Below are 27,425 nucleotides of genomic sequence, written 5' to 3' on the forward strand. Positions count from 1 at the left end.
GTACATTATATTAAATATATAAAAGCTCTAAAAACATAGAATACTACTTCTAGTTTACACATCAATTTATGCTTTAAAATTCCTATAAAATTTTATATTTTTTATGAAATTATTTTGATAATAATAACAATTTGATATTTTATGATAATAAAATTTAATGATATTACATAATATAAAACTAAATTATATTAAAATTATATACTTAAATAACTTATACACATAAATATACATATATTTGCACGATTTTTACATGAGCATAAGTTTACCAATAGTATACTTTTTCACACGCATTATAAACTTAAACTTTTTGCCATCTCAGATGACATACTTTTTGAAATAATTATGACAATATTAAACTTATAAAAATAACATTTCTACGTGGACACTATACAATAATTTATAAAATATATTTCTTGTTTTCTTCAGGGAACAAATATCACTATTGCATTAGTTATGCATCTTTAATATTATTTATCTTATCTTTGCCAAATCTTACTTTTGTTCGTTCTAAATCCGAAAAATCCAATTTTTCTTTTATCTCTTGCGATCTTCACAGTTTCTTCACATAAGTGATAGCTGCCGTGTGAGGTAAGGCGGGCGAAAAGATAGGTTTTCCATTCTCATCCACGTAATCGGTATAAGAGAGCTTATATATTGCATCAAAGCCAAATCGTGCGCAGAGCTTACCAGAGAATAAGGACGTACAGTCCGCTCTGACGTAATGAAATCCTTGTTCTTTCGCAATTTCTCTGCAATGTGGATAGATAAAAAATATATGGCTCGTATTAATCTTTCTAAAAACGCATCATTAAGAGTATACTTACATCGTCTTTTCTATGAGAATCTTCGCAACGCCTTTCCCTCTCCAATTTGTGTCTACAGAAATTATTCTGATTTCCAAGACGTTCGAATCCCGAAACTGTCCATCCGCGTTCACGTTCTTGTCTATGTAATGCAATAATCTCAGTATCTTCTTAAATTTTGCATTTTTACACGATCGTATGTATTCCGACTCCTCGCACGACGGGGGATCCATTTTACCTGTGGTGAAAAGATAAAAGAGCTAACAAATTCGTATCTACTCGTAATGTAATACACAACTAATTTATGTTAAATTATGTGTAATAGCCAATGTTTACAATATGTGTCACTTAGGTAGAAATTGCTGTTGTCGTTTAGATGTTAATATGTAACTGTTCAGTTATGATGATTGATTAAAGCTATCCTTTTTCGCGATTATGTAAGTCATTTGCAGTTATTGCTATTTGTTGCGTTTCGAACAGCTGTAATTTTTTTTTATTTTTTTTTTTTCAGTGTTGATTTGATTTTAATCCTTTTATGAGAAAAATAAAGTTGAGAGATTGTTTTAATAGATACGATCTCGTGTATGCATATATCTCCATGTGGCCGCGCGTCTTACGGCGCATTTGCCTATTACTATAATGACAGCTATTAATTACCAGACAAGTCATGAATTAAATTAACAATTACATAACTAGTGCGACAAATGAACGGTACGTGCATATCACATAAAAGTTATATTTCTCGACTCTTGTGGAAGTGTTATACGATGCCTTCTTTTTTCTGCGAATCGTAATGAGATTAATAACTTTGTACATTGAGAGACTAAAAGATATCTGAATAGATCCAATTAATCTTTGTTTAAAGTGTAATATATATAATTATATTATAACATCTTTACAATATTTTTTAATTTGTAGGTATACTTTTTAAATCTTTTTATAAATACATTTTAAATTTATTTAAAAATATTTTTATTAATAACATAAATTTTAATTAAAAATATTGGCTTTAATACTTGCTGCTTTTGTATCGATTTACAATTATTTATTATTCCTCAATATTATATAAATTTCTGATTAATATTTTTTGTGTGACAACGTTACATGACTCACGTAACAATTTAATTTATTTTAATTTTCGCGCAAACTTGTTTGTGTGCCTTACGCGCATTTAAATGTAGATACATATTTATCAGCAAAGAATCTATGATGCAATTATCTTCTTTAAATCACTGGTCGGATAATAATTTACAAGATAATATTCGAGATCCATAATAATACTTTACGTAACATCAAACAATATCGTTGCATTTCTTTTGTTTTTTTCTTCTGTGAACACTTAAAGTATCTGTATAGCAAATATCAAATTAACTGACAATTTTTGCATCTGCTCAAGATATGTGCGTGTTAAAAGATAGATATACATACGATAAATATAAACGCATTTATTTCTTATATATATAACAATATTGTAACGTATCGAACAGATATATTAATACTTTTTTTGTTTTTGAGAATCAAATTAACAAGAGCAACAGCGAATATTTGTTATATATTGAAGCCATATTTTTAATTAAAATTTATATTGCTAAAACGATACAAAAATAATATTTTATATAAATTTACAGTGTATTTATAAAATTAAAAAATTGCCTTTTAAAATTTTACCATTAAGCAGAACTCCAATAATTGCACCGCTCGTGGAAACTGCCATCAAACTCAAGTTGTTTTCGAGTGATGCATGGCTGCAGTAGTCCTCGAGCTCCAGGCAGGTACTATCTTCACCCTCTGGAATTAGTTGAATGCTCTGATTGAGTGGTTCGTCTCTGAAGAAGTATCTTCTCAGGAATTTCAGCACCCTTAATTTATCATCCTTATTGATTATCTCGACATGATAGTCCATACCGCCGTTTGTTCCGTCAGCCGAATCGGCCAACTGAAATAACAAAATAAGCTAAATTAAGGAATTCGTAATCAGCAGACTTTCCGAGAATTTAATACGGAGAAGAGAAGACAACAATATTACAATACAATGCAATTTTTTTTAGTGAGAATTTTTATAAAATAACTACAAACACAATTTGCAATCATATTTATTAATATTTTTTTTATACGTAGATTAACATCTTGAATTTGAATTAATTGGATAAACCATTGGCATTAAATGCCTTTTTCTTTGATAATAGATATGTGTTAATATTTCAATTAGAGCGAACTGTACCTTGGTAGGGTGCTCATAGTTGACTAGGATATTACGCGTTGCGCAATTCAGACAATAGGAAATGCAAATATAGCGTAATATGCGCGGAACGCTGTGACATAATTCCTGGGTCGGGGATTCGGAGGAGACTCTCATGGGAATGATGCCTCAGAGCGTTCTCGGCTTGCACCAAACGTCGCGTTGATACGCGTGAGACATTCTCATTTATTTAATGCGTTTTATCGCAATCGGCTATTGCGCGGTCAACGTCACCCAAGTGCTAATTCGTCATTGATCTACTTCTAAGTAGTGATTTATAAGCGTTAATAAGACCGTCTGCGAGCACATACGACGTGCGTTTTGACACGAATTTCCCAAACGACACAAAAGACTAAAATAATACTAAAGAATCTCTGAAAAAGTAAGATATTTTGTGAAAAATGGAATTTTTAAGATAAATCGTTCGATTGAGATGTTTATATTCTTAGCAACATCGCGACATGTTGTTGAATACTGAATGAATCCTTGCAAAGTGTAAAACTTCTTCGCCTTGAGCAGTATCCCGTTATTGTTCACGTACAGTTTAAAACGTCCTTCCTCTAATAACTCATTTTGAAGATAACAACCACTTAATGTACTGATAATATTTGTCACAAAGACTATCGGTATAACCTGAGAATTATGCGTCATTATGTTTCTGAAAGGATAAACTGTGAGGATACACCTTTGTCATCGCTTTATCATTGTTTTCGAGTTACGTCATATCAAGGGGACGGCATCCTCTCCTATGATCGTACATACCATCTTTCAGTATAATTAAATATTCTATGTGATAACGTCTGATTTCTTACAATTACAGTGAGAAAACGATTAGATCATTACGTCAGAACAGATTTGCCTGTACATCGTACGATCAAATCAAAGATACATTCTATTCTTCTGCGGAAAATTACAGTTTACTTCGAAGGAAAGTTGTTCTAAATTTGAATAAAAAATTAAAAGCGTAATAATTTTGATTTGATCAAATTTTAGCACATGCGAAAATAATTTCCGCGAAATAAACAGTGAATTCTTAAACAAACAAAAAGTATATTAACTGTGAATATATAACAATTTAAATAACGAAGAATTGCAGTCGCAAGGTGAAATTACACTGGATCATAATTTTTCATAAATCGTCTATTTATCCACGATAGCTGCAAAACAATGATATTTGATTCAAGAATTTAAGAATATGTCCTTGTGTTTCAAATTTTCAAAAAACAATCTTTCGGGAATGTTTTGGTTCCGAATATCGTTCTGAAGCATCTCATGTCATGTTTTATTCACGTGAAATTTAGTACGCAGCAGTTCGATTTTCATACATTTCGTTTAGTTTGTTGCCTAACATCTTACCGAGTATCTCGTAATCTTCGGCACATCTTTTACGAAACTGGTGGCGATGGTCTTGTTGTTGTCGATGCGCGTTAGATCGATCAAATTTGACGGGCGTGTGTTCTCCATGGCGAAATGATTAGGACGTATTTTATCGCACTTCTTGCTTGCTAGAGCTTCGGATGAGACAATGAGCCGAGAGGTTCAGTGTATGAATTGCGAGGAACAACTGTGGAAGCAAGCGCCGGGCAGACGATGGTAGATTGTCGTCGCCGAGGTAGTAATCTAACACTGTGCATTGTGATACAACGCCGTCTATCTTATATATGCTTAGCGACAGCAGAAGGCGTTCTTTTACAGGTTCAGGGACAGGCAGATATAGTTTAGGATACTCAGGATCGGCAACGCCTTCTTACATTTTAATATCGACGGATATCTAATTAGCCTCGACCGCGACCATCTGACAACCACCACGTAATTATGCCGCAACTTTGTATAATTTTACAACAATTTATTAAACTAGATCTGCGGTTTTTCCTAGTTTTTTGTTAAAAAAACATTGCAGAGAACGTGAGAATGTAAATATGAGATTGGATGATAATTTGTGTGCTATTCAGATCAGAATCATTAGTGTTTCCGGAATAATAGAATAATTTTTAATTTGTTATGGTTTTTCAGAATACTAGGATAACATTCATATTCGTTATGCTTATAGTATTTGCATCTATTTCACTAGAGTTTTTACGTAAAATTTTATATTAAACAATTCGAGGCTAGAATGGTAATAAGAAATGCATGAGTTCAGTGCGTGATTTTATGTACCTATCGCATGCAAATAGATAGCATTCTACAAGACAATATAAATAGTTTGTCATTTAGACTTATTGAAAAATGTGTAACGCATATATATATATATATATATATATATATATATATATATATATATATGTGCGTTACGTATAAAATTATAAAATATTTTCCACCTGGCGTAATCATTCGACACAATTACATACTGTGAGAAAGATAACGAACGTTAATTAATACATTTGTATTTATACTTATTATATTATATAAGATATTGGTTATCATTGAAAACCGTTTGAATTAATAAACAGTTAATATTTATTTTATATTTATATGCATGTTTTTCAGAACAAATATGGAAAATATAGCAAAGAGATTTATCTAATTCTTTTTTTTTTTTTTATATTTAACGAACAAATAGAAACGATCTAAAATTTCCAATGATCAAGTAATTATCATTGCAACTGCAATATATCCGAGTTGTAATTATCGTACGTCGGAATATAAACTAGTTCGTTGAGAAAATATTTGTACATTTTTACAGTGTCGCCCCTTACGCGATACGATTGTCTTACAAGTATAGAACGAAACTTGTCAAAGGCAATGATTGGTCATTCCTGTCGATCTATTGGCGCGAAGGTCGCCGATGATCGTAGAGTCATACCTGGAATGGGACATGGGACATACCTTGAAGACTACCATAGTAAGAATTGCATAGTTCAAGGCTAAAGCTATCCGTGTCCTGAATAAACGAGATTAATTAATTCTTTTGCTACCCCCAAAGGGTAAAATTATAACACAAGCACACAATTGATTAAAATCTACGAGCTGTTTTTATGAAAATTTTGTCGCCGCGATCGCGTCGACTTGACAGCAGCTTTTCTAATGAATTTAAAATTGTATTTTTGAACGACAAATCATTTATCTTTTTTTTTTTTATAGCTGTTCACGTATCGAACGTACTATTGGTGCAAACGATCAATTTTTTTTACTAGCTAGTACCGCCTACTGATGTAATTTAAATTACGCGGAGGTGCGGCAAGAATTACGAAGCATCATCATGGGCGTGTATTCGTGCGATCGCACGAGTACCGCATACGTCCTTTGATCGCGACATTCGATAAGCAAAACTATCGATAGACGATCGACAGTGAAATATAACAGCCTCTTGACCGTTCCTTGTATCCTTTCGAACCGGATGCGGCAACGCATACTGAACGAATATGTTCTGGGAAGGCAGTTTCCGCATTCACGGTAGTGAACGGAAAGGTTTTGCATGCTTTAGAACCGATCACTTTGTTACAGAACACCGAAGAATTGCTCAATGGGAGTCTTGCGAAGATTTGTTAGAAAAAACTGTCCTTGAAACATAGGATAAATCGTATAACTGAATCTAATCGAAAAATATTTCCGTTAGTGCAGCGATGCTAATTTTTGTTGTCTATTTCTATATTGGAAGGCGGCAGATCGTATGCTAATAAATTCTTGCATTTTGCACATCTTATATATATTACATTCTTATGCGACCGGGATATATTTTTGCAACAATATCCTGAGCGTACTTGTTATTAGAATGGCACGAAACTCAATCGTCATTTGTTGATATCGAATATCTATATCAAATATCCTGATATAAAATCTTTGAATTACCTGCACAAATTATCTATTAAATTTGCAATATATTACTCATACAATTAAAATGAAGAAATTAATATTTTACTGTGTGTTGAGAAGAACATTATTTGAGTTCCATATAAAATTATTAATAAAAAGAAAAAAATTGACGTGAAGAATCAGTCATTAAAATTATGAACTTGATTTTTTATTCGTTTCGATTAAATTAAATTGCTGATCGACAAAAATAAGTACGTGGTTCTGCAACGTATTAATTGATTTTAATTTTAATCAGGCTGCGGCTGACGATTGGAAAGTTTGAATTTTTTGTATTAACTTGCGCAAATGCGCGATTTATTGACGCATCTTCAGCGTTCGATGAAGAACAGTTCCGTCATAACCAGAGTCCGTCAGAAACTTTTTGCATAATCGAACTATATGTTTGATAAACAGTTTGAGAGGCCTGTTAGAGGCGGTGCCGCGGCCTTGAGCGAACAGTCAATAGGATCGCCGTATTCTTGTCGTCATTTACTATCGAATGTGCACACTATTCATTACGCGGGCAAACACTTCAGCAAAAGTGAGATACTTTCAGATACACAAAAGTGCACAAACATAATCTTCACGTATCATTTATAAAATAAAAGTATGCATTTCCTCTAAGATGTGAACGAGAAAAATTAAACACATCACAGAATCTGATCCCATTTTTTTTTTCTTATATGGAAGCTCAATTCTTCTATTCTTTTTTTGAAATTATTATCTACGTTTATTCAAAAAGATAAAATAAACTCAATTTATTAAAGAAAAATAAATGATTTGGAGATTGTATTTCTTTTAATAATTTGCAAGCTGCTATTTATTTAAAAATTAAAGTTGTATTAAACAACATGTTGATGGATAAGTTGTCCTCGACGTAACAATGTAACACAATCCTTTGTGGAGCTTAATTGTTATCGCCTTGGACAATCGCGGAACGTATGCCATATAACGAATTAATTAATTTAACAATCCAACTCAACCGTGAGATTATTATTATCTTATTTTTGAGATTGTTAATGAATCTATTAATTTTAATAATCTTTAAATTTGAGCATTGCGGTAGCTCAAGAATTAATTTACGTCAATGTTTGTTTATCAAGGCATTTAGGTTTACGGAATCTCGTTAGAATTATTTTGCGAGTTAATATTGATATCAGATTGCTCGCATGTTGCGAGAATTAAAGTGTTTACTTAGGCAGACAGATACGACAATGTAAACGCGCGTATACGCGAACGTTCGAGTAGACATAGTGAGAATCTACTATATGCGCTTGGCAATCAGTCTATTTTCAAAACCAATTGTTCTTGCCTGGCCAGCCGTAAAAGGTCGTTAATAAAAAAAATCGATTTTTGTTATTTCATTGCTTCTTTAGAAATAAATTTACGCCGTAAAAAAACCTCGATAAAAAAATTCAATTTTTGTTATTGCGTAGCTCATTAATTCCTTTCAAATTTTAAATGGACTTAGACAATTTCTAACGTTGAAAGTAATGCTCGGTTTTGCAATATATAACTTTACTCTACGCGGTGTTATCTTTCACGTTTATTTTTTTTCGGTAAATGATCGATTCTGTTTTAAAAATACACATACAAAGTACCGTTTCTTCTCTTTCTGCATGCATCAAGGATAATTAGAGATCAGTCTTAGTGCATTGCGTTTTTGCAGCGTTTCTTGCAAGAATAGTTGTGAAACGAGAAAAAAAAACTTCTTCGAAATTTATGAAAGAAACATAACTATGATTGACTGCGACTAGAAGTCATTGATCTTTGAGCGGGAACAATCGCGAGTGATACAAGTGAAAATTTGTCCGAATGAGCTGTCGGCGATTAGCACCATTATTTGCATTGTCGCGTATCACGCGATGTCTGCACACGCGCGAGCATTGCGTTAGAACAGAGCATGCGGTACCCACTTGGCTGCACCTGCGAGAAGCCTCGCGCGGACCTCGTTCCGCTTCTGTTACTCCGCGTGCGCACCGTTTTATCCGCGCGTTATCACGCGGCTATATACGCGCGTGGACACAAAAATGCGGATGCGGATGCAACAGTGATCCTGGCTGCCCTGGTGTAGACGAGTCTCATTCCCCCGCGATACCGAAAACGTCTGGCATAATCGAGACACGCGCTGAGAACGGCGGACGAGATGGTACTTGCACACGTCTTCCGTCGACGGTGCATCACACGTATTTTTATCGAACATTATTAGCGACGTGCGCGCGGTCATGCAGTTATTGCACTTTGTTTAGTGATGTGTGTCCGGATATTATATGCCGAGATAAGTTACTTTCGTTCGATGAAACATCAATTCGCATTAACTATTTGTGTGACGCGAAGTCTCTCGTTGCATAATCGCGTCAACGGTCAGCGATATAGCACGTCCCGCATTTACCGAGCCAACTTTTGCCCACGAACTCTTCGACCGACCATTGTTTTCTAACAAAGATTTAATAAAACCTTGTCTGTTTCGCACTTGCTTAATCTCTTCAAAATTAATAGATTAAAAAGATAATAATTTATATACGATTTTGCAAAGTGTGTCTTATAAATGGCAAACACAATCTATGCGAATGCGCTAAATTTATTTGTTTTTTTAAAGTCTAATTTTTTTGAAAAGTTTTTGATAACTTTTTAATTGGTTTTTTTATTTTTATTTTTAAAAAACTTGAGATTGATCATAAAGAATCTGTAAATCAAAGAACGCGATAGATGTAGGCCACCTTTTGTAGTATATTGATGGTATCGCGATTGTGGCACATGGTGCTCAATTGGTCGTTAATGCGTAAGAATTGAATCTAATTGAATCACTTATGTAGACAGTTTAGCAACAATATTCTCATCATCGAGATTTGTTTGATTATCATGATGAATTGTTACATCCATAAATGGTATACATTTTTCAGCAATAAATTTAAAAAAAGAAAGTTTAATTTAAATATTTTTTCAATATTTTATCATTTATTGCTTATTAAATATGATATTGTGAGGCCAATTAATATTAATTATTTCAGTAATATATTCAAATTGTTATTTTGGTCTTAATCTAAGCTTTGTATACACATAGGCATTCGGCGGAAGTTATTATTAGCATGGTCACTTGTACGCAATGCGTTCCTTACTATTTGTGCTTAGAACGTTCGGCACTGCTGCAGCGTTAGATAAATATTTATAATATTCAGGCTTTAATAACATTTAATTAGTAAAAAATAATGCTATTTTACTTTTATAATTTAATTTTAATTTTTAATATTATATATTTTATATATAAAAATTATATATACTTGATTATATTATATTTAAATTTTATGAAGATAAACATATATATTTAAAAAATCTACAATTTTTAATATCTTATTATTATGATTTAACTTCGCAAAAAATTATATTTATCTACTAAACGAGAACATCTTACACTATGATTATAAATCACTCAGATTTTTTTAATTGTACTTTTTATAAACACGACAATTATATTGCAACAGACATCGGAATACTTCAAAGTCGAATAACCACTATGGGAAACCGAAAATGCAACAGTTTTAGTCGCGCACTGCAACGTGTGTTTGCCGAAGAAATGCAAATATCCGGCGCTTTAAATAAATCGGAACTTCGCAACGCGTGCTTTCCTTCTTACGTCCCCGTAAAATCTTCCTCTTTACGTGCCATGTTGTTTTACGTACCAAGAAGAAGGAACGCCTATCGATTTTTCGTCAATTCGCCGGAAGGTATACACAGTGTCCCCCTTTAACGTGTACAGCCAACTGCGCACTGACAGTGTAAGAAGGATGATCGTGCATTAGGGAGGGTCATCACTATCCAGCGACATAATACATCCGAACGAGACTCCCCTGGTCTATTTTTCCATTAAATTTGATTAGGAAGCGAGATCTGTGTTGTCAGTAATGGGTTCACTTGATACACTTGGGACGAGCCGTCAGCTCGTAGTGCTCAATGCATCGACGAGCTCATTGTAGTTTGACACTAATAACCGTACCGGAAAATTTCCATCAAACTGAACATTCCCCTATTCTATTATTTAATGACGGAAAATTTGTGACAGAATCTCTATCAATTGTTTTTTTAATTTTTTATAGTCGCAAATCGAAATCTTTATATTCTTTTGCTATCGTAACTTTCTTCTGTTACAGCAAACATTTTTACCTATGAATATATCACAAATTTGGCTGCTTGTAAGTTTTGTTTTTCTACGCATTTTATGCGCCGTTTATAAATTCGTTAATTTGCATACTGAAAAATTATGAATACAGTAAAATTAATATCAAAAAATATTTGACTGCAAAGGGCGTTAATTTGTCTTTTTTATTTTATAACAGATTTTAAGTAAGCTTCTTTGAGAATATATATTTTGCACTCAAGCTCCAGAACGTTTTGCGAACGCGAGGAATTTATTCTAATAGTAAACGCATTTAATTGTCATTATCTTGTATCGATTGATAAAACGCTGTCTAATTAATAGTCGCGCAAACACATATTATGCGTACGCGCTATGAATTTACAATACAATCCTGATAAACTAATCGCATTTGCTTTCAAGCGCACGTATAACTTGTACAGAATTATCGCCCGGAGATCTCGTAATACTTTCGTGATTAAAGAGCCATTAAATTGCAAAAAAAAACCGTCGTGCATGTTCATTGTTTAAATTGACCTAATTGCGTTAACGAGATTCGCTTTTCGTCGCGGATGTCGAGTTACATTGCAGACAACTATTGTGCAACGCAAATCTGCTACGAGGTATGCACCTGGACAATTTATGTTTGCATAGACAGATAACCATCCGTCGATCTCTGACAAGTCTTCGTTATCCGTTATTGAGTATTATTGGATTCTATTCCTAGCTTTTCCGAGAATCTCGCGTCTTGCGTATGCATTTTTATCGATATATTACAAAGTAATTTATTCGAGAACGCTTTTTTGTTGCAATGTTGAAGAATATTTTACAGATTTTTTTTCGAACTTGGAAACAACTTACAGATTGTACACAAGATCTCTAGATCTTTATAGGTTATTATTTAGGTTATTATTTATCTATTTATATCAATAGCGTTAAATAAAAATGTTTGAAACAAATTTTTTTATTCTTTAAACGCGTATATTCGTCCCAAAGAAAACTTTATCCGATTTATTAACTATAAAATTCACATGACGATAAAATGCATAAAATACGAGTGAAACGAACATATCCGTCGTTACATTACATTTACAATAATTTTGCATAATACAAGTAATTAATGAACCTCATATTCAAGATTACAATATAACTTGGATCACTTTATTATGTTAACATTTTAATATTTTTTATTTCAGCGATATTAAAGCACATAATTACTTATAATCGCTGAATTCTTACTCTGTTTTTTGTCAGCTGATACTTGTACGCATTTTTATGAAAAAAAGTCATTATTTCGAGAACAGTGAGAAATTATACTAATTAATAAAATTATATATTAATGAATATATAATTTATTCAAGCATGTAAAATATGTACATATGTTTATAATTACATGCAAATCTATCACATATCGACGCAAATTTAATTAGTATCCAGTTACAGATATGAAATGTACAAATATACATACGTATGTTTTGTATGTAATGAATGTAATGGGTAAATAATTATCATATTTAATCACTTTGTATAAAAATTCCAAATCATTATTACTAACGTCAATAAATTATTTAATGACATACATTTGACATTTATGTCTTGCGTAGCCATTTTTATCGCATCTTACAAGATCGGCATGCATATTTATCGTTCAATTTATCAACCGTTCTCATTTTATTACGATAAGTAAATGGTAATAAATATCTATCTTGTCATAAGCGATTATTTTTTTTTTTACGTCAAATCAACGTTTCGTAACTATTCATACCGCGGAGGTTCGTGACAAGTTTCCACGTTCCACGGGAAAAATGAGGAAGCATTTAACGCTTGATGAATAATCAAGATATGGTTGATGGATTATAATTAATTACAATTAATTATGATTCTATAAATAAAAGCTGTTATAGAAGAAAAATAGTATTTAGAGAAAATATTGCAGTGCGCCTGTGCGGACTACACGAACATTATAAATTTAGAATCTAATACATTATGCAAAGTTATTTTTTCTTTGTTGTTTATCTGCTTTTTTTCTAGCTTTTAATCGTTTATTTCTCGATGCACGTTTAATTGCTAAATAAAGTCTCAATGATAGAGTGGATCAAATCTATAATTTATAAGTTTGTTTTGAAACATAAAACAGTACTTAAAGTGACCGTTACGAATTACAGAATCCAGCTTTGCATACCTGGAACATCATGTTTGCTCCGAGATTACGTATGAAAGTTAATCGGTTAACGATTGATATTGATTAGCATTACAGATGGCAATAATTACGGGGTATTTTACTTCTTTGGAAATGAAATTATCTATCATTCCACACGCGCGAACAGAAGCAAGTCTCTTTCATTAATTGTATGTTGTACTCATGTACGTTACTCAATTTCCTTTCTAATAGCAATCTGCATGGATTACGGCGGAAACCGATTTTAATTTATTGACATAGTCAATTAAGAAAAAAGTAAGTCACGTGAACGAACAAGAATATGGCACGCGGCGCTCAAGCGCTCGGCGCATTTCTCGAACGAACGGGATAACACGTCTTTTAATATTAATATGCATAAAATGAGAGGACGTTTTCCGACATCGTGGAATCGATCGATCGGAGCACCGAGATTAATCAGTTCCTGTGTAGAGAGCACCTCTATCATTTTTATTAAAACGTCCGGGGTGACAAAGCAATTTATGTTACGCGAGGTGCCATGCCAAGGCTGACTACAATCCCTCATTTGTTGTCTTTCTTTCTGCACACAGTCCGCCCACACTCACACATGTTCGAATCGTGCTCCTCGTTACACAATGTGACAAATCACTTTTTATATGCGATATTGAGAATTTTTCCGATATAATAATAAAAAGATCAAACGGTTAGAACTCAATTCCTGAAAAATACGAGAGTAGTTCGCTGGAGTCAACTTTTTACTCGTATAAATAATTTCAAGAATATACATGAGATTAATAACGCATTATAAAAATGTTGAAGGATGTAATAACTCATGAACTCCTTCTTGCGCGACACGCATCGCGAAGCATACGATTACTAATAAACACCACTTCGTCAAGGATGAAAATCAGATCACGTGTTCTTCCGAGATGCAAATTGTCTTGATTCTTTATGCAATCCGACTTTTTTGAGCTACTTGGCATTAATTTTTATTGGCTCACTTCGATAGGCGGGAACTCTGCTTGAATATTTCTTTTCGATGCACAAAGATTTATGAATATCGTCTGTAAGACCGAATTGTATCGATCATGACTGATTAATAATTATATAATTGCATTGCTTTAATAAAAATCATTAATTACTTTTCTCCAAATTATCTATCTGCGTCTCTGAAACGCAACTGCTCTTTTAATCGACTACAATTACAAAATTTTTTATATTTTAACGAAGCAATTGTTTTATTTTCTCTTTAACAGTTGTGATATTAAATTTATTTCAGCTGAAATGTCTAAATAAAATATTTTTTTTACGTATACCGAATGAAATAATTCGTCAATTATATTTTTCATATTTTATTTTTATATTTGACATCGATATACGTAATCGGTATAAATCCATCTTATCCAGCAACGTGTGTACCAGTATATGGAAACGTAGGAAAATACGCTGGCAGTATCCACTGCTGTTTATAGCTGTTGAAGATATTATCTACTGCCACATTATTATCCGCTGAGAAAATTTTGTTAGATAATTTTCTTCAATCATAATTAATGTAGCAAAAGATGGGCAAAATGTGCGGAAAAAGTAGATATTACATAAATCGTAGTTTTGTAAAAACAAAAGATTTTATAATAATTTTATTAACTAGTACTATTTAGTACAGCATCGTTACAGCGCCTTTTATGTTCAATCTTGCTACCTCCTGCTGCTTCGTAAAATCATGCCTTATCCGGCAAGTGACGAAACGTGTCGCAATGCCGTACAATTAAAATTCAGTTGCAGCAATGTCAGTGGTGCAAATTCAAGTTTTTAATTTATCTGTAAATATTAACTTTTACCATAAATTAGGGTTTTCATTAAAAGGCTGAATTTTTAGTCTCTCTTGTTTCATTAATTCTATTAATGTTAAATGAGCATAGCTTAATGACTTTCTGTTCCTTTTTGGGACCACAATTTTATATGTGACAAAGAAAATCTAGCCAAAATCATATCAAAACTAGCTTTGTTTTGCAAAATCAAATTCAATGAAAAACAATTTGTATCGTCTTTTTCAGTCCTTTATTTAACTTTTCTAAAAGAAGATCAATCACCAGATCGAGTAGAGACTGCGAAATTGCAGTAAAATCTACACCTGCATTGATCCGTTTTTTTATTTCCGCGAAATGCGTAGAATCATATCAAATTTAACAACCAAGGGGAGATCAGGGCCGGCTGGAAGCACTGTGACGCCCATGGCGAGGGACAAATATCTAATTAGCATTAGAGCGACGCTTAACGAACGGCTATACATAGATGCGAGCTGAGAGAATGGGGCCACTGCAGCTTCACCGTCCCTGGTTGAGTTGAGATGATTCGTGACATCAGCACGCTCAGCCAGCGGTTGCCATGACGACCAGCGGTCATCTTCCACCACCGTGAGCCACCACCACCAGCACCACCACCACGGCCACCGAAGAGCAGGGAAGAGGAGCAGCAGTCCCCTTCGCGTCGAGTCGACTTCAGTTGGTTCGACCGCGTTGTGTGCCGACGGTGTTTATTGCGTGCGCGCGTTCCGAGCGGTGTGTGCGCGTCCACCGTCACTCCACCTTCATGTATCGTCGCCGTCACCACGACCTCGTCGGTTCGCGGGATCTCGTTGGATAAACGGTGGAGAAAAAAGGCGTCGGCGCGGCCTCGGAAGTGCGAAACGACACGGCGGCTACGACGCCGAGCTCTCCCGTCGCGCCCGGTATTCCCTCACGCTCGATAATGAGGGACATGGCAGGTAAGATCGCCGAGTTGAAGTTCGAGGCACCCCTCGCCCGCTTCGAGGAGGAGGACACCGCCAGCCTGAAGAACATGAACCTCCTGACAGGTGCGAAACACCACCTTGCCATCCGGTATTGCACAATGTGGCTGTAGAAGCTGTATTCCGCACCGCGTCAGCCTGTTAAGGCTCTTTAAACCTTCGTTGTTGACGCCCGCGAGAGAGCCTTTCCGAAATTGGCGACGCGCTGTTCGAGATTCATTAATCACGAACAAATTGGCGTAAAACCATATTGATCTCATTTGAAGTCATCGGAATCTCAGTTTCGAAATTCTCCAAAAACCCTAAAATTTTCTTTGACAAAAAATTCTATCGGAATTTCTAAATATGCGGGGGAGGTGGAAGTAGACATTCATACGATAGCACTTGAAAGATAAGACACTGATTACGAAGAGGCCACATGAATAATGTATAATATTTTTTTAATCAGTTACTAAAAATTTTATTTTATCGCAAGTATATCTGGGTCTTTGCTGAAGAACTGGATTATTGGAAAATCTCGCCTGCGGCGAGTTGTCGTAGTGATGCAATCTTGTACAAGGTGCTCCCGCAGCTCGGATTAAATTAATTTTAAGGAGACTCTCTGATCAATTTTTAATCTGATTATTTTTCATGTATTACGAGTATAGATTGAAGTGTGCAAAAAGATATACCGTGATCACCATTACACTCCTCAGTTGTCGGCAGGTGTTACGAGTTTCATGGTTTCACGCAACGAATCTTGGGCCGGGAGAATTTTGGGATCGATTGCCACTTAGCGCTCAGTGCATTTCAAGTTTTCTACCTGCGTCGCAGTCAGGACAAAAGGGAAAGCGAAAAACCCGGGTTTACCTAACTTAGACCTGTCGGAGACTTTACTTCTTCGCGCACGTATTTATTTTCGTCGTTCGGTCGCGTTGGCGCAGCCGAGAAATCGTCGTCTGTTAGCTTCACGCAGAGATTCCTCTAAATTCTTCGGAACTATGTTGCGACTGTGTTTATTCGCGAATACAGAGCGACACAGTTGTCCCTCAATTTATCCCTCAATATCCTCAATTTTCCGCTGCAGTGAGCCAATTCTACCAGCGCCAGGCTTCATTAATTCTCGCCGCAATTTAATCGATTGTTTGTGTTTTTTCTAATTACTGTAATATAAACCATTTTTTTAGATATCACTGTTTTATAAAAAATACAGGAGATTTTCAATTATAATTATTTTTAATTACATTAATGGCACACCAAATTGTTATTATTATTTTATATTTGTGCAATTTAGTTTTTATAAAAATGTTTATAATTTAAATGTATATAGAATAGAATTTTTCCTATCGATTTTGTTGAAATTTCAGTCTACATTGGTTGTGTCGCAGAATCAATTTTCATGCAAAGAGAAAATGGTATCGAGGGAATATACTTTTATACAGCTACGACGAGTGGTGTCACGTCCGATAACGCTCGATATCGCGTCGCCAGTTGTCGCGACCTCGGTTCATCTTTGTGTTTCGACGATATCGATGTGGCACGCAAAAGGAATTAAATTTAGATCAATGTTTACTTCGAAGAGGCCTATCGCAATGTCGATATCTCTCACAGATCAAATGGACAAACGTACTTACTGATTTAATTAATATTAAAGTTAAAAACTATTTGCATTTAATTAATATATTTAACAAAATTGTTTCTGCTTCCAATGCAACATTATGCAAAAAGTATTCTTGCACAATTTTGTTAACTGAGTATTTAATGTGTATTAACGTAAATAACAATGTTAATTGAAATGTATTTTTTTGTTACGTGGAAGCATCGATCTAAGCAGTATGAAAAAGTTGATTACTTTGTTTATAGATCTAAATAAATGTATGAAAAAGTAAGTAAATTATATTAAAAAATTGAAAAGAGAGAGAATTTATATATATATATTTGACGATATTATATAAATTTTGAAAAATTTGTAATAATATAAAATTCCGAATCTCTGAAGTTGGAGTAAGACACCTTGTACATTGTCTTGCCTCACGTTCTTATATAACGTGTTGATAGAATTATTTACGACTCGTTTCTCGTGTTGTAGAACAATTATTGGACGCCAGCCTGGACGCGAGTTTCGGCGAGAATTGCAACGCGAACGAGCCACCGACGACGCACGAGAATGGCACCGATATCCTCCAGGAAGGAACGTTTAGTCCGTTCAGCGGCAGCCTCGAGGACCTCGTCAATACTTTCGATGAAAAGATCACGTCCTGTTTCCGCGATTATGGCACCGACGTGGAGTCGCTGGCCCCGGTGCAAGTGCGAACGCAAGAAGAGATCATGAACGAGTGCCAGTAAGTTATCCAATTATAATTAATACACACCCTAGTAATTTAATTAAATTGAAAATAAATTAACGATATATTAAATTCAAAATAGATGCGAATGATAATAATAATTTCTAGCGACTTTATCGCGATTGTTGCTCTCGCGATGAAAAGCACACTATCGCGCGCGTTCGCGTAATTACCGCAATTACCTTAATTAACCCTCATTAACCCTACTTATAAACAGTCGCAAAGTCCCGGTGCGCGCGTGCACGGCCGGCGGTGCTCGTAACGAGAACGCGGTTACCCGGTATACCGGTTTCCCCGGCGATCGGCGGAAAATAAATCACGACGTATCGGCGACGAGAGCGGGCACGCACGCTCGCTCGCCTGAAAATTGCCAGGTAAACCGGCGTGTATACGTACGCCGCGGTTGAAGTTTACCTTTTACTCGGACTCTCGGGTTTTCTCGCGCGGCAGCCCGAGTCCGAAAGTGGTGATTGCCGCCGCGGAAATAATCACTTATCGCATTACCGTTACCCCCGGCCGTAATACGCGTAATACGTGACGCGCAATAACGGACACCGGGTATTCCCTATGCACACGCGGAATAATGCAGTTCCACGTGTAATCTATCCCGCATCTTGATCACCTCTCTCGCAGACGTCTCGCCGCTCTTGTTTCTTTCTTTCCGCAAAACGCGTCAGCGGTTTCGCCCAGTGCTCCGTTTAATGCGCTCCTGCGGCGAGCGCGCGCGCGCACGCTACAATCCCATTAGGTATCAGCTTTCGATTGATAGCAATCAAAGCGTGTAGTTGCGAGACTCGTTCGCGTGTTGGATACAAAATTTTTGAAATCGTCTCGACGATGGTTGAATTCAACTTCACTGCGCGCGTACAATATCGAGTATCAATTTCTCCTTTTCGTGTCGAGCGTATCTAAAAAAAAAAGGAGGAATAAAATGGGGAGAGAAAATAGTTTCTTCGTGTGTTCACGACCCACCCGAAGCCAGCGATCGATTCACCGGTGAAGAAGTGTGTCGGCACCGTTAATGCTCTCTACGCGATGTTTACAACACGCTTCGCAGCTTTCTCTCCGAAGTAGCCACTCCGCGTTATGTGAGAGGGCGTTTAAATGCGACGATTAGTCGCCTAAAAGCGCCGTATATCAACGTTTCCTCTAGTCTAATTATCATCGAGATCGATCGGTATCTCTTAATTACTGTTGGTTTTCTAGTTCGCCGACTGGTTTTAGCAACAGATTATGTAAATGCGAGACAAGGTCTTTCACAGCAACCTTGTCGGACATCTCGCCAAACATGCTGACGCAGGCGTGTCTCAAGTATTAGATTCAAGTTTGACCAGAGATTTACTCAGGCATGATATAATTCGCTCGATGCAACCGAAATTTCCAAAACGATCGGGAAACGATTTTTATTCACCACGATCAAATTTTATTTCTAGCAATGCCGAGGCGTCAGCAAAATTCCATAAATAAATCGAGAAATGACAAAAATCACGGCGTTAAATATTTTTTGCGACATATTTCGTCCGGCGTTTCGACGCTCGTAGACCATTTTACGGATTTTCGGCCGACGCGGAGGGTCAAAGGTTTACACTACGGCGGACGACCCTGGCAAATATTTTCGTCGCAGGGTGTAAATTACAGTCGCAACACGCTCACGAACAAGGCAAGGCTGCATGTCCCAACAAGCATAACCGAGCGGCAGCAGGTGAAATTCAACGAAGCGCGAAATTGTCTCTTCTTTTGCGCGCAGCCACGCACAAAGCCGTTAAATTTACATTGGGACCTCATCATTCGCTGTTATGCGGCGAATGTTATTATGCGGTTTTTGATCGGTTTATTAATTTCTTATGCAGATAAAGAATGATTTTTCTCTACCGATGCGGACGATTTCACGGGATTTAAAAAAAATGCCAATACGCTATTTTTGTTGCTTATTGATAATATAACTTAACTACGAGAAGATATTTTAAAAATATGTATCAACTATTATGCCCGATTCCATCAACGTAGATTAACTTTAATCTCGGTTCAACTTACTCTTCACCTTTTTCTAATTCTTAGAACTAGAAAAAGATGAAGAGTAAGTTGAACCGAGATTAAAGTTAATCTACATTGGTGGAAATGGGCATTAAAGAAACTTACAATTTCTCATTTAAGTTATTTTTTGAAAGAATACTGAAAAGATAACAACTTCAGTGAATCTTTTAGGAAATTATAATTCATAAAAATGAATTAATATACTACTACTATTACAATTATACTCTATAGCTATTTCTATTGCAATATATATCTCTCTCTCTCTTTCTCTCTCTCTACTATATTCTACTTATCACAACTGTTTGGCGATAACTGCTGGATTTATCTTTCCCTCGAGTCTGTCTTCTATGATTCATAGTTTCTCTGAAATGGCAGATTCAAATGTGTCATCGATTGGCGGCAATTTACATGTGGCATTATTAAAGGGTACTCGCTATAAGAGAGGGTAGCGATCGCAGCCCAAATGGCACGTCCTCTATTCCGGTGACTAATGAGGTCATCGACCCGCGATTGCGACAAAGCTGTCGTGGCGATGCGACTGCACGCGTTCGCAAACCGTATGCATTCCGCAGCCATGCATCGCGTATTACGCTGTCCGTCCGTTGCGATCCAACGCGTTTATACGCAGTTTCCACGTAATCTTCCGACCGCACTTTCTAGCGCGCGGCTAATATAAGCGCGATATCCCAGATACCGGCCGCACCGGAAATATGTATCGAACGAAGGTCAATATTCTTATTCTTTGGTTTATACGACACTTTCTACTGCGCGGTATCGCTTTTAGATATTCATTGCACGGATTTGGAATAGTAAACAATCTGCATTTAATAATTACATTCAGCTTTGCTGTGAATTATTCTGAAATTTCGAGGGAGAAACTCGAAAAGTTACAAAACGAGAAGGTGTTAATCAATTACTTTTTAGTTATATAATATTATATTTTGTGCAAATAATAACAGATCTAATACGCATTTATTATTCTGTGACTAATATACGTCAATATTTTTCTGAATATTGAATTATTTCTCCAATTTTAACTTTTTTCTTTTTCAAAGCAGCTTATTAAACTTTTAATATCTGATATAAAAGCATCTGACAAATAAATTGTTTCTTTTTGATAATGTTTTGATACATTTCAGACGCGTGACATGAAAATTTAATCTCTGTTTTGTTCCTTCGTTCGTATCGAGCAATACCACCCTCCAAACAGAGGGCGAACGTCAATATCGGCGCGCACGCGCTTCAGATAGCGACAACCATCTAACTGTGCTCCCCAGAGAGGTGAATTTATACAGAAACTATATGGAAGAAGAGTCGTCTTATTTTAATTAAAGAATTTATAACTCTGTATTAAAATGTAGAACTATGAGTTTTTTCATCATACGAGTTTCGTATGCGGATTTTAAAAATTGATAGAAAATGCTTGTGTAAAATTATGCAATCTCGTGATATTTTTATAAGTGACGGATAAATTAAAAAATTAATTTTCTTACGCAAAATTAAAATATGTAAGTTAACATTTCTTTGAAGCGCTTAAAGTGCTTAAAATATTTTTTAACTTTTGTGTATACTTATATCTGCTGGTGATGTTGAATACTACTACTTCTTTTTGTGAAAACAAATGCTTTTAATCTATTTCAATTTATCTATTTATTTGCACGACAAATCAAACCATTCTTTTAAGTAAAAAACAGAATTTGTTCAAAAATTAGCTTGATTAAGGCTTCACATACCATACGTCTGGCTCTTCGACGCGAACAATGTGTGCGCTGGAGATGAAGGCACTTTATATTAATCAGAAACTCGAGTGGACTGAGTTGACCTCGATTTATTAACCCACGACATCAAATGGCCGATCAATGCGTTGGCTCTCACTGATATCCGTCGTAATCATTTTTCTTTTTCTGCGCATACATATGCATGCGGACTTCAATTAGTTTAATCTTTTGGGTCAAAGGCTTAGTCTTTCAAAACGACATAGCTTTTTGTCATATTATTTATTTTCATCGTATTATTAATTTTTTATTTACATATACACTTATTTAGAATTTAAGAAAAAAAAATGATATGTAATAAATAATTTTGGCACTTTTAGAAAAAGTTGAATAATAAAATACAAAAACAAGAAATCACAATTTCTTTATCGATCATAGATAAACATTCTATAAAAAAATTGAGAACGATTTATAAAACTCAAATATTTTAAGTTAACAAACCTATTTTCCGGAATAATTAATATTTCAAATTTTTTATTTTTAAGAATATTTAAAAAAAAACTTTCAAAACGCACGGTTTGTATCTTCCATCAGGTGTGAAAAGATTAGATTCATGTTTATGAAAAAAAAAGCGCAAAGATTAATGAGAGATTGATATTTCAGTTCCTACGAACATTATACCATGCAGTCATTTCACGTCGACTCCCACGATATATTGTTCGTAATTTCACGGCGCGAGAAGCCTCCGTTCCGGTGTTATGGGCGTTCTTCGCATGAAAAATCACTTCCTCCAGAAAACGGTAGATAGCCGGCGGCAGCGTCGTTGACTTGCATTTTGTTTGCACTTGATTAAACGCCTTATCTATGCGGTGCGTATGTGTACGCAGGAAACGCCCACAGCCTTTAATGATTCATGCGTCCTAGAAAGACGGAGACTTCGCGGAAAGTCTGTCGTGCTCTCCCATCAGCTGTATAGGAGGTGTCCCGAGTGTATGCTAAATGAAGATGCTCCCACGGGAATTGTACGAATGACAAACATGTGGCGTTAAAAGACGCAGTCGCGCCATGGGAAGTCTGTCTCTTTCTCTCTCTCATCAGTTATATACAGGGTGCCCTTAATGTGCCTTTCAAAATTGCGGAATATATGTACATGCTCTATGTGTGCGTTTTAATAATACCACGACATTATATCATTCTCGTAGGAACATCTGCATTTATTGATCGCGCATTAAGCGTCACGCTCTTGTAATATCTCATAAAGAGATGTCCTTCGTGCTAAAATTACTCGACATCTCTATCGTGTCTTCTCGATAATATTTATAGGGCCGGAAATGTTGTGACATTTCTACAATCGCTTTCTTTACACGTCGTATGTGTATTTAGAAATTAAAATAAAGGAATGGGAATAAAAATACGGAAGGAAGCTATAAAAAGACTATTCTGAAATAATCTCGTTAATGATTCACTGGTGATAAGCAAAAATGTTAGCAATTAGTAGATCAAATTTGCTCTCAATCTGCCACATCTATTAACATTTTAGGTAATTGATAACATTGCACAATACCCTAATTAACAAATCAATTAAGATTATTCGTAGCTAATAGTCAAAAATTATTTTTTTTTGCATACTTTTAGAAAATTGCGTGTGTTTGCTTTTATTGCAAGAAAGTAACATTCTACATTCTTCAAAAAATTTTTTTTTTTTTTTTTTTTTTTGTACTAAAGACAGAAAAATGCGATAATCCTCTGAATTGAATCGCTCAGCAATGAGCAAAAAAATCGATGACACACGAATTTAAGCGCGTTGGTTTTCTTAAGTGAAGGATAGTATATATTAGAGGATATGAGTCACTGTGAAGACTTCGTATCTACTTACGTATACAAATCCAAGTGATGTAAGCGATTATTAAGATTAACGGAGCATTTAAACTTTGACTGGCAGTAAGAGGATCTTTTCTGTTATCAATGTCCTCAAAATTGAATTCTCTTGCAGGATGTGGTGGACGATTACGGGAACTTTCGGAAATATATTACCGATCGACTGGAGCAAATCCTACGCGAGGAAAATGCACATGCCCGCTTTGAATCTGAACGAAGCACCCGCTTCGACAGAAAGGTGAATATGCTACGGCTTTGCGCGCCTGTTTAATTATTTTCGTCAAAAATTTATAATGCCTACACATTTTAAAAGCCAGGTTTTAAAACAGTCGACTGTGGATTAACTTCGCTTCTATAGATTAATGTTAACGCGCTCGTAAATACAACGCTTTCGTTTTTGTTCGCTGTAGACCCGAACTAGAGGATTTAAGTAGCGAAGATGAGGCGGTTGCGACAGATCTGGACATGCATGCTTTAATATTATCCAGCAGCACCGATACCCACAGTCCTGAGGAACCGCTGAAGACTGCCGAGGAAGTTCTCCGCGAGATAGATGACATAATGCAGGTAATTTCGGAGCAGCGAAATATTATTAAGCTAGTAGCAGCTAAGGAAGCAATTAATATTTTTTATCTCACCATCGCTGTAGGAAAGTCCGTCAATGGAAAGATCGCCGGATTCAGAGGGTTCCCTGTTAGATAGCGATGAGGCTTTAGAGAGAAGTAGGGAGGTACTTGGATCACCACTGCACGAGAAGAGTACGTTTTGCAATATTTATATTAAAATATTAATAATATCATAATAAATAAAATGTATTTAATTTAAAATATCAATAATGAATATAAACATATTAATCTTCGATACAAAAAATCTGATTCTAATGTTGTATTTTCAGAATTGAAGCAGCTTTCGTCCAGCCAACTGACTGAACTTTTCGGAGAGATGGAATCCTTGGTCGCAGCCTTGAGCGAAACACTGATCGCCGAGCTTGCGCTCAGGGACGAATTAGAATTCGAAAAGGAGTTGAAGAATCAGTTCATTTCTTTACTGTTGGCCGTGCAAAATCGGCGCAGACAGCATCACGTTACGAAGAAGAGAAATCAAATGCAGAATGGTACTAGTCCGTTGCCGCAGCATAGATCTTTGCAGGAGCCGAAGGTAAGAACGAATTGCAAAATATAATAATTTAATTATAATTCACAACATTCAGAAAGAATAACGACATGATTTTCATTCTCGTTGCAGTACCTGACGACTGTAATTCCATATCATACAGATAGTGGCCCGCCAGACAATCAAGCTTTGCAAGTACTTATCAAAAGTAGGTATTAATATTTATGAATTCTTATGAATTTGAATATATATATATATATATATATAATAATGCATTTATATTTGTAGTATTAAAAGCCATCAGCGACGATAGCCCAACAGTACCTACTTTGCTAACGGATTACATACTCAAAGGTAATTAAATATTTTTGGCAATTTTATTACATCCTTTATTCACTATAAAAATCTTAATAATTTTTCAATTGAAAAATATGATAAACGTTGCTAGTTTTTGGTAAGAGATACTTACAAGGTTGCTCTTCTAATTTCAGTGTTATGTCCGACTTAAGACAGGACATGTCGAAAATAAAAGTGAAAGGGTTGTCAGCAGAATACAATGTGCTCTCTTCTTCTTGCCAGTACGCTTTTTCAGCCGTTATTGTGCCGCATGTTATTGCATTAAGGCAACTAGCTTATAAGTTGGTCATACTCGATTATTGGCTGTAGCAGTAGATAAGGTTCTCCGATATTCTATCTAGTCTTAATTTATACATTACGATGTGTATATTATACTTGCTTAAGATATTGTAAGTATATTTTTAATAACTCGCATAACATATATTTTACTGACTCGCGTTAAGTCGTACGTCATTCTTACAGTTTTCATATTTATATTGTACTATGACTCGATTCAGTTTTGTATTTTTTCTTGTACATAAAAATCTCTCGAAAAGCTTTCTTATATTGCAATGTCATCGCAAAGGTAGCACAAGAGCTCCTTACTTAGGGATCTAACAAACTGCTATTTGTAGATCGGTTTCTAATTAAGGAATTCGAATTAGTGTACATTGTTGTAATGCTAACTAGTGTTTAGAGATGTTTCATTCACCGGAATATCACGCGCAGAATGAAAAATCTTGCAGTGTCAAACAATTAAGTCACTTGCCCCACCGTACGATAATGTAATTGTTCTCACACAACGCGCTAAAGTTTGGGACACTGTGTTTGTTAAAATGAGAAATAAATTGAACAACTTCACCGCTCTCTGATATCATTGTTTTATATTTTAATTGCTCCATTACTTATGTCCTTATGTTTTCTTTCATGTGCAAAGACACATGATTTTTTTAAGTGCTTTGTATAAATTGTTATATTTATTAATTTCTACGAGTAAGAAATTTATATTTTTAGAAAGCTGAAACTAATTTCTCGTAGCCTCTATTCGAATAAAATTGATTTTATATATAACAAATAATTGTTATTAACTATTAAAATTAACAAATTTTATAACAATATGGCACAGGGCATTGTGGGGCTAAACAGCTAGGTTGATAGCAACAGTCTGGACCTCGGCGGTACCATTTAGTTGTCTGGAAGTAAATCGTATAATTGTGTAGGCAGTATTTATAATTAAAAATCTAATAAAAAAATTATCTTATACAACTTTTATATACAATTTTTTATGCAACGCATAGTTTGGAAATTATTTTAAGTGATCGTCTTAACTGTCTCACTTATTTTCAGTATTATTATCTAATAGATTCATGATAAAGCTTCGCTGAGAGGCTCGCATTAATGAAACAATGAAATTCATTCAAAAAGATATGTACGTACACCTTGATGAACGTAGTTGCGGCCAGGTATAACGTGCGTTATTTCTGATCCAATGTCGTTTAAATTCGAGACCTTCATAGTTGTGGCAGTTGAGGAATAAGTAATCAATGGTCTCTTCACGGGAAACGTCCATGCCGGCTTACATTCATCGGGAGTGGGCTTAATATACCAGGTGTTAGGATCGTATCTCGGATTGTACTTAACACATTTTATTGTATTTTTATCTTGACTGCGTCTAGAATTAATTAACGCATTTCCCTTATTTCTTTTTTTATCTTAACGTTAGTCGGTGAATTTTTCTGTAAGATCGACGATTATTTATAGTTTATTGAAACGAAATGCATGCTCTATGCCTCACAAAGAGTCCATTTCTGCGAAAAGACACTTCAAACGCTGCAGCTCTTGACCAGAGTTGCATACTCGATTGGAAAAGCCCCAATTTCCAAGTGCTTCCGCCACGCCGGTGCCATGGCCTTTGGAGAACTCGTACGTGCACGGCATCACTGGCACTGCCATTTTTTCGAGTAAATACTAGTCAATTTTGCAAAAATGTCACATACAAATGTTATTCTACACGGAGGAAAATTAATTGTTTTGACATCTATGGTACGAAGTATGCTGATATATAATTCAAACTTCTATTATAAACAATTATCAAAACATTTTGAAAGTAATT

At 35.2% G+C, this 27,425-nt stretch overlaps 3 protein-coding genes and 1 long non-coding RNA gene across 7 annotated transcripts; 2 read left to right on the top strand and 2 right to left on the bottom strand.

Moving 5' to 3' along the window:
• Positions 1-130: 130 nt before the first annotated feature.
• LOC105675811 (arylalkylamine N-acetyltransferase 1-like) lies at positions 131-10,669 on the bottom strand. Of its 4 annotated transcripts, none has more exons than XM_012373241.2 (4): positions 10,515-10,669; positions 2,472-2,739; positions 825-1,041; positions 131-749 (listed from the first exon to the last, which is right to left on the bottom strand). In XM_012373241.2, exons 2-4 carry the CDS (start codon positions 2,704-2,706, stop codon positions 551-553), a joined length of 651 nt encoding a protein of 216 aa, XP_012228664.1. In that variant the 5' UTR covers positions 2,707-2,739; positions 10,515-10,669; the 3' UTR covers positions 131-550. The 4 variants fall into 4 exon arrangements, with proteins under 4 accessions (XP_012228664.1, XP_067216001.1, XP_012228663.1 ...); XM_067359900.1 differs by lacking the exon at positions 10,515-10,669 and adding an exon at positions 8,751-8,951; XM_012373240.2 differs by lacking the exon at positions 10,515-10,669 and adding an exon at positions 4,399-4,693.
• A 4,914-nt stretch (positions 10,670-15,583) lies between these two features.
• Positions 15,584-26,184, top strand: Unc-76 (fasciculation and elongation protein Unc-76). Its single transcript, XM_012373160.2, has 9 exons — positions 15,584-15,978; positions 17,981-18,233; positions 23,979-24,101; positions 24,274-24,430; positions 24,513-24,621; positions 24,759-25,021; positions 25,109-25,184; positions 25,265-25,330; positions 25,468-26,184. The coding sequence occupies exons 1-9, from the start codon at positions 15,873-15,875 to the stop codon at positions 25,482-25,484; spliced, it is 1,170 nt and encodes a 389-aa protein (XP_012228583.1). The 5' UTR covers positions 15,584-15,872; the 3' UTR covers positions 25,485-26,184.
• LOC137001280 (uncharacterized) lies at positions 15,986-17,304 on the top strand. The gene is made up of 2 exons (XR_010891353.1): positions 15,986-17,034; positions 17,259-17,304. It is a non-coding gene; the product is annotated as an uncharacterized lncRNA (long non-coding RNA).
• On the bottom strand, positions 25,572-27,265 carry LOC105675771 (uncharacterized). Its single transcript, XM_012373163.2, has 3 exons — positions 27,108-27,265; positions 26,750-26,984; positions 25,572-26,505 (listed from the first exon to the last, which is right to left on the bottom strand). The coding sequence occupies exons 1-3, from the start codon at positions 27,263-27,265 to the stop codon at positions 26,410-26,412; spliced, it is 489 nt and encodes a 162-aa protein (XP_012228586.1). The 3' UTR covers positions 25,572-26,409.
• Between the last annotated feature and the right edge of the window lie 160 nt (positions 27,266-27,425).

This window comes from Linepithema humile, chromosome 7 (genome assembly GCF_040581485.1).
Source record: "Linepithema humile isolate Giens D197 chromosome 7, Lhum_UNIL_v1.0, whole genome shotgun sequence".
In the NCBI taxonomy this organism is placed as follows: domain Eukaryota; kingdom Metazoa; phylum Arthropoda; class Insecta; order Hymenoptera; family Formicidae; genus Linepithema; species Linepithema humile.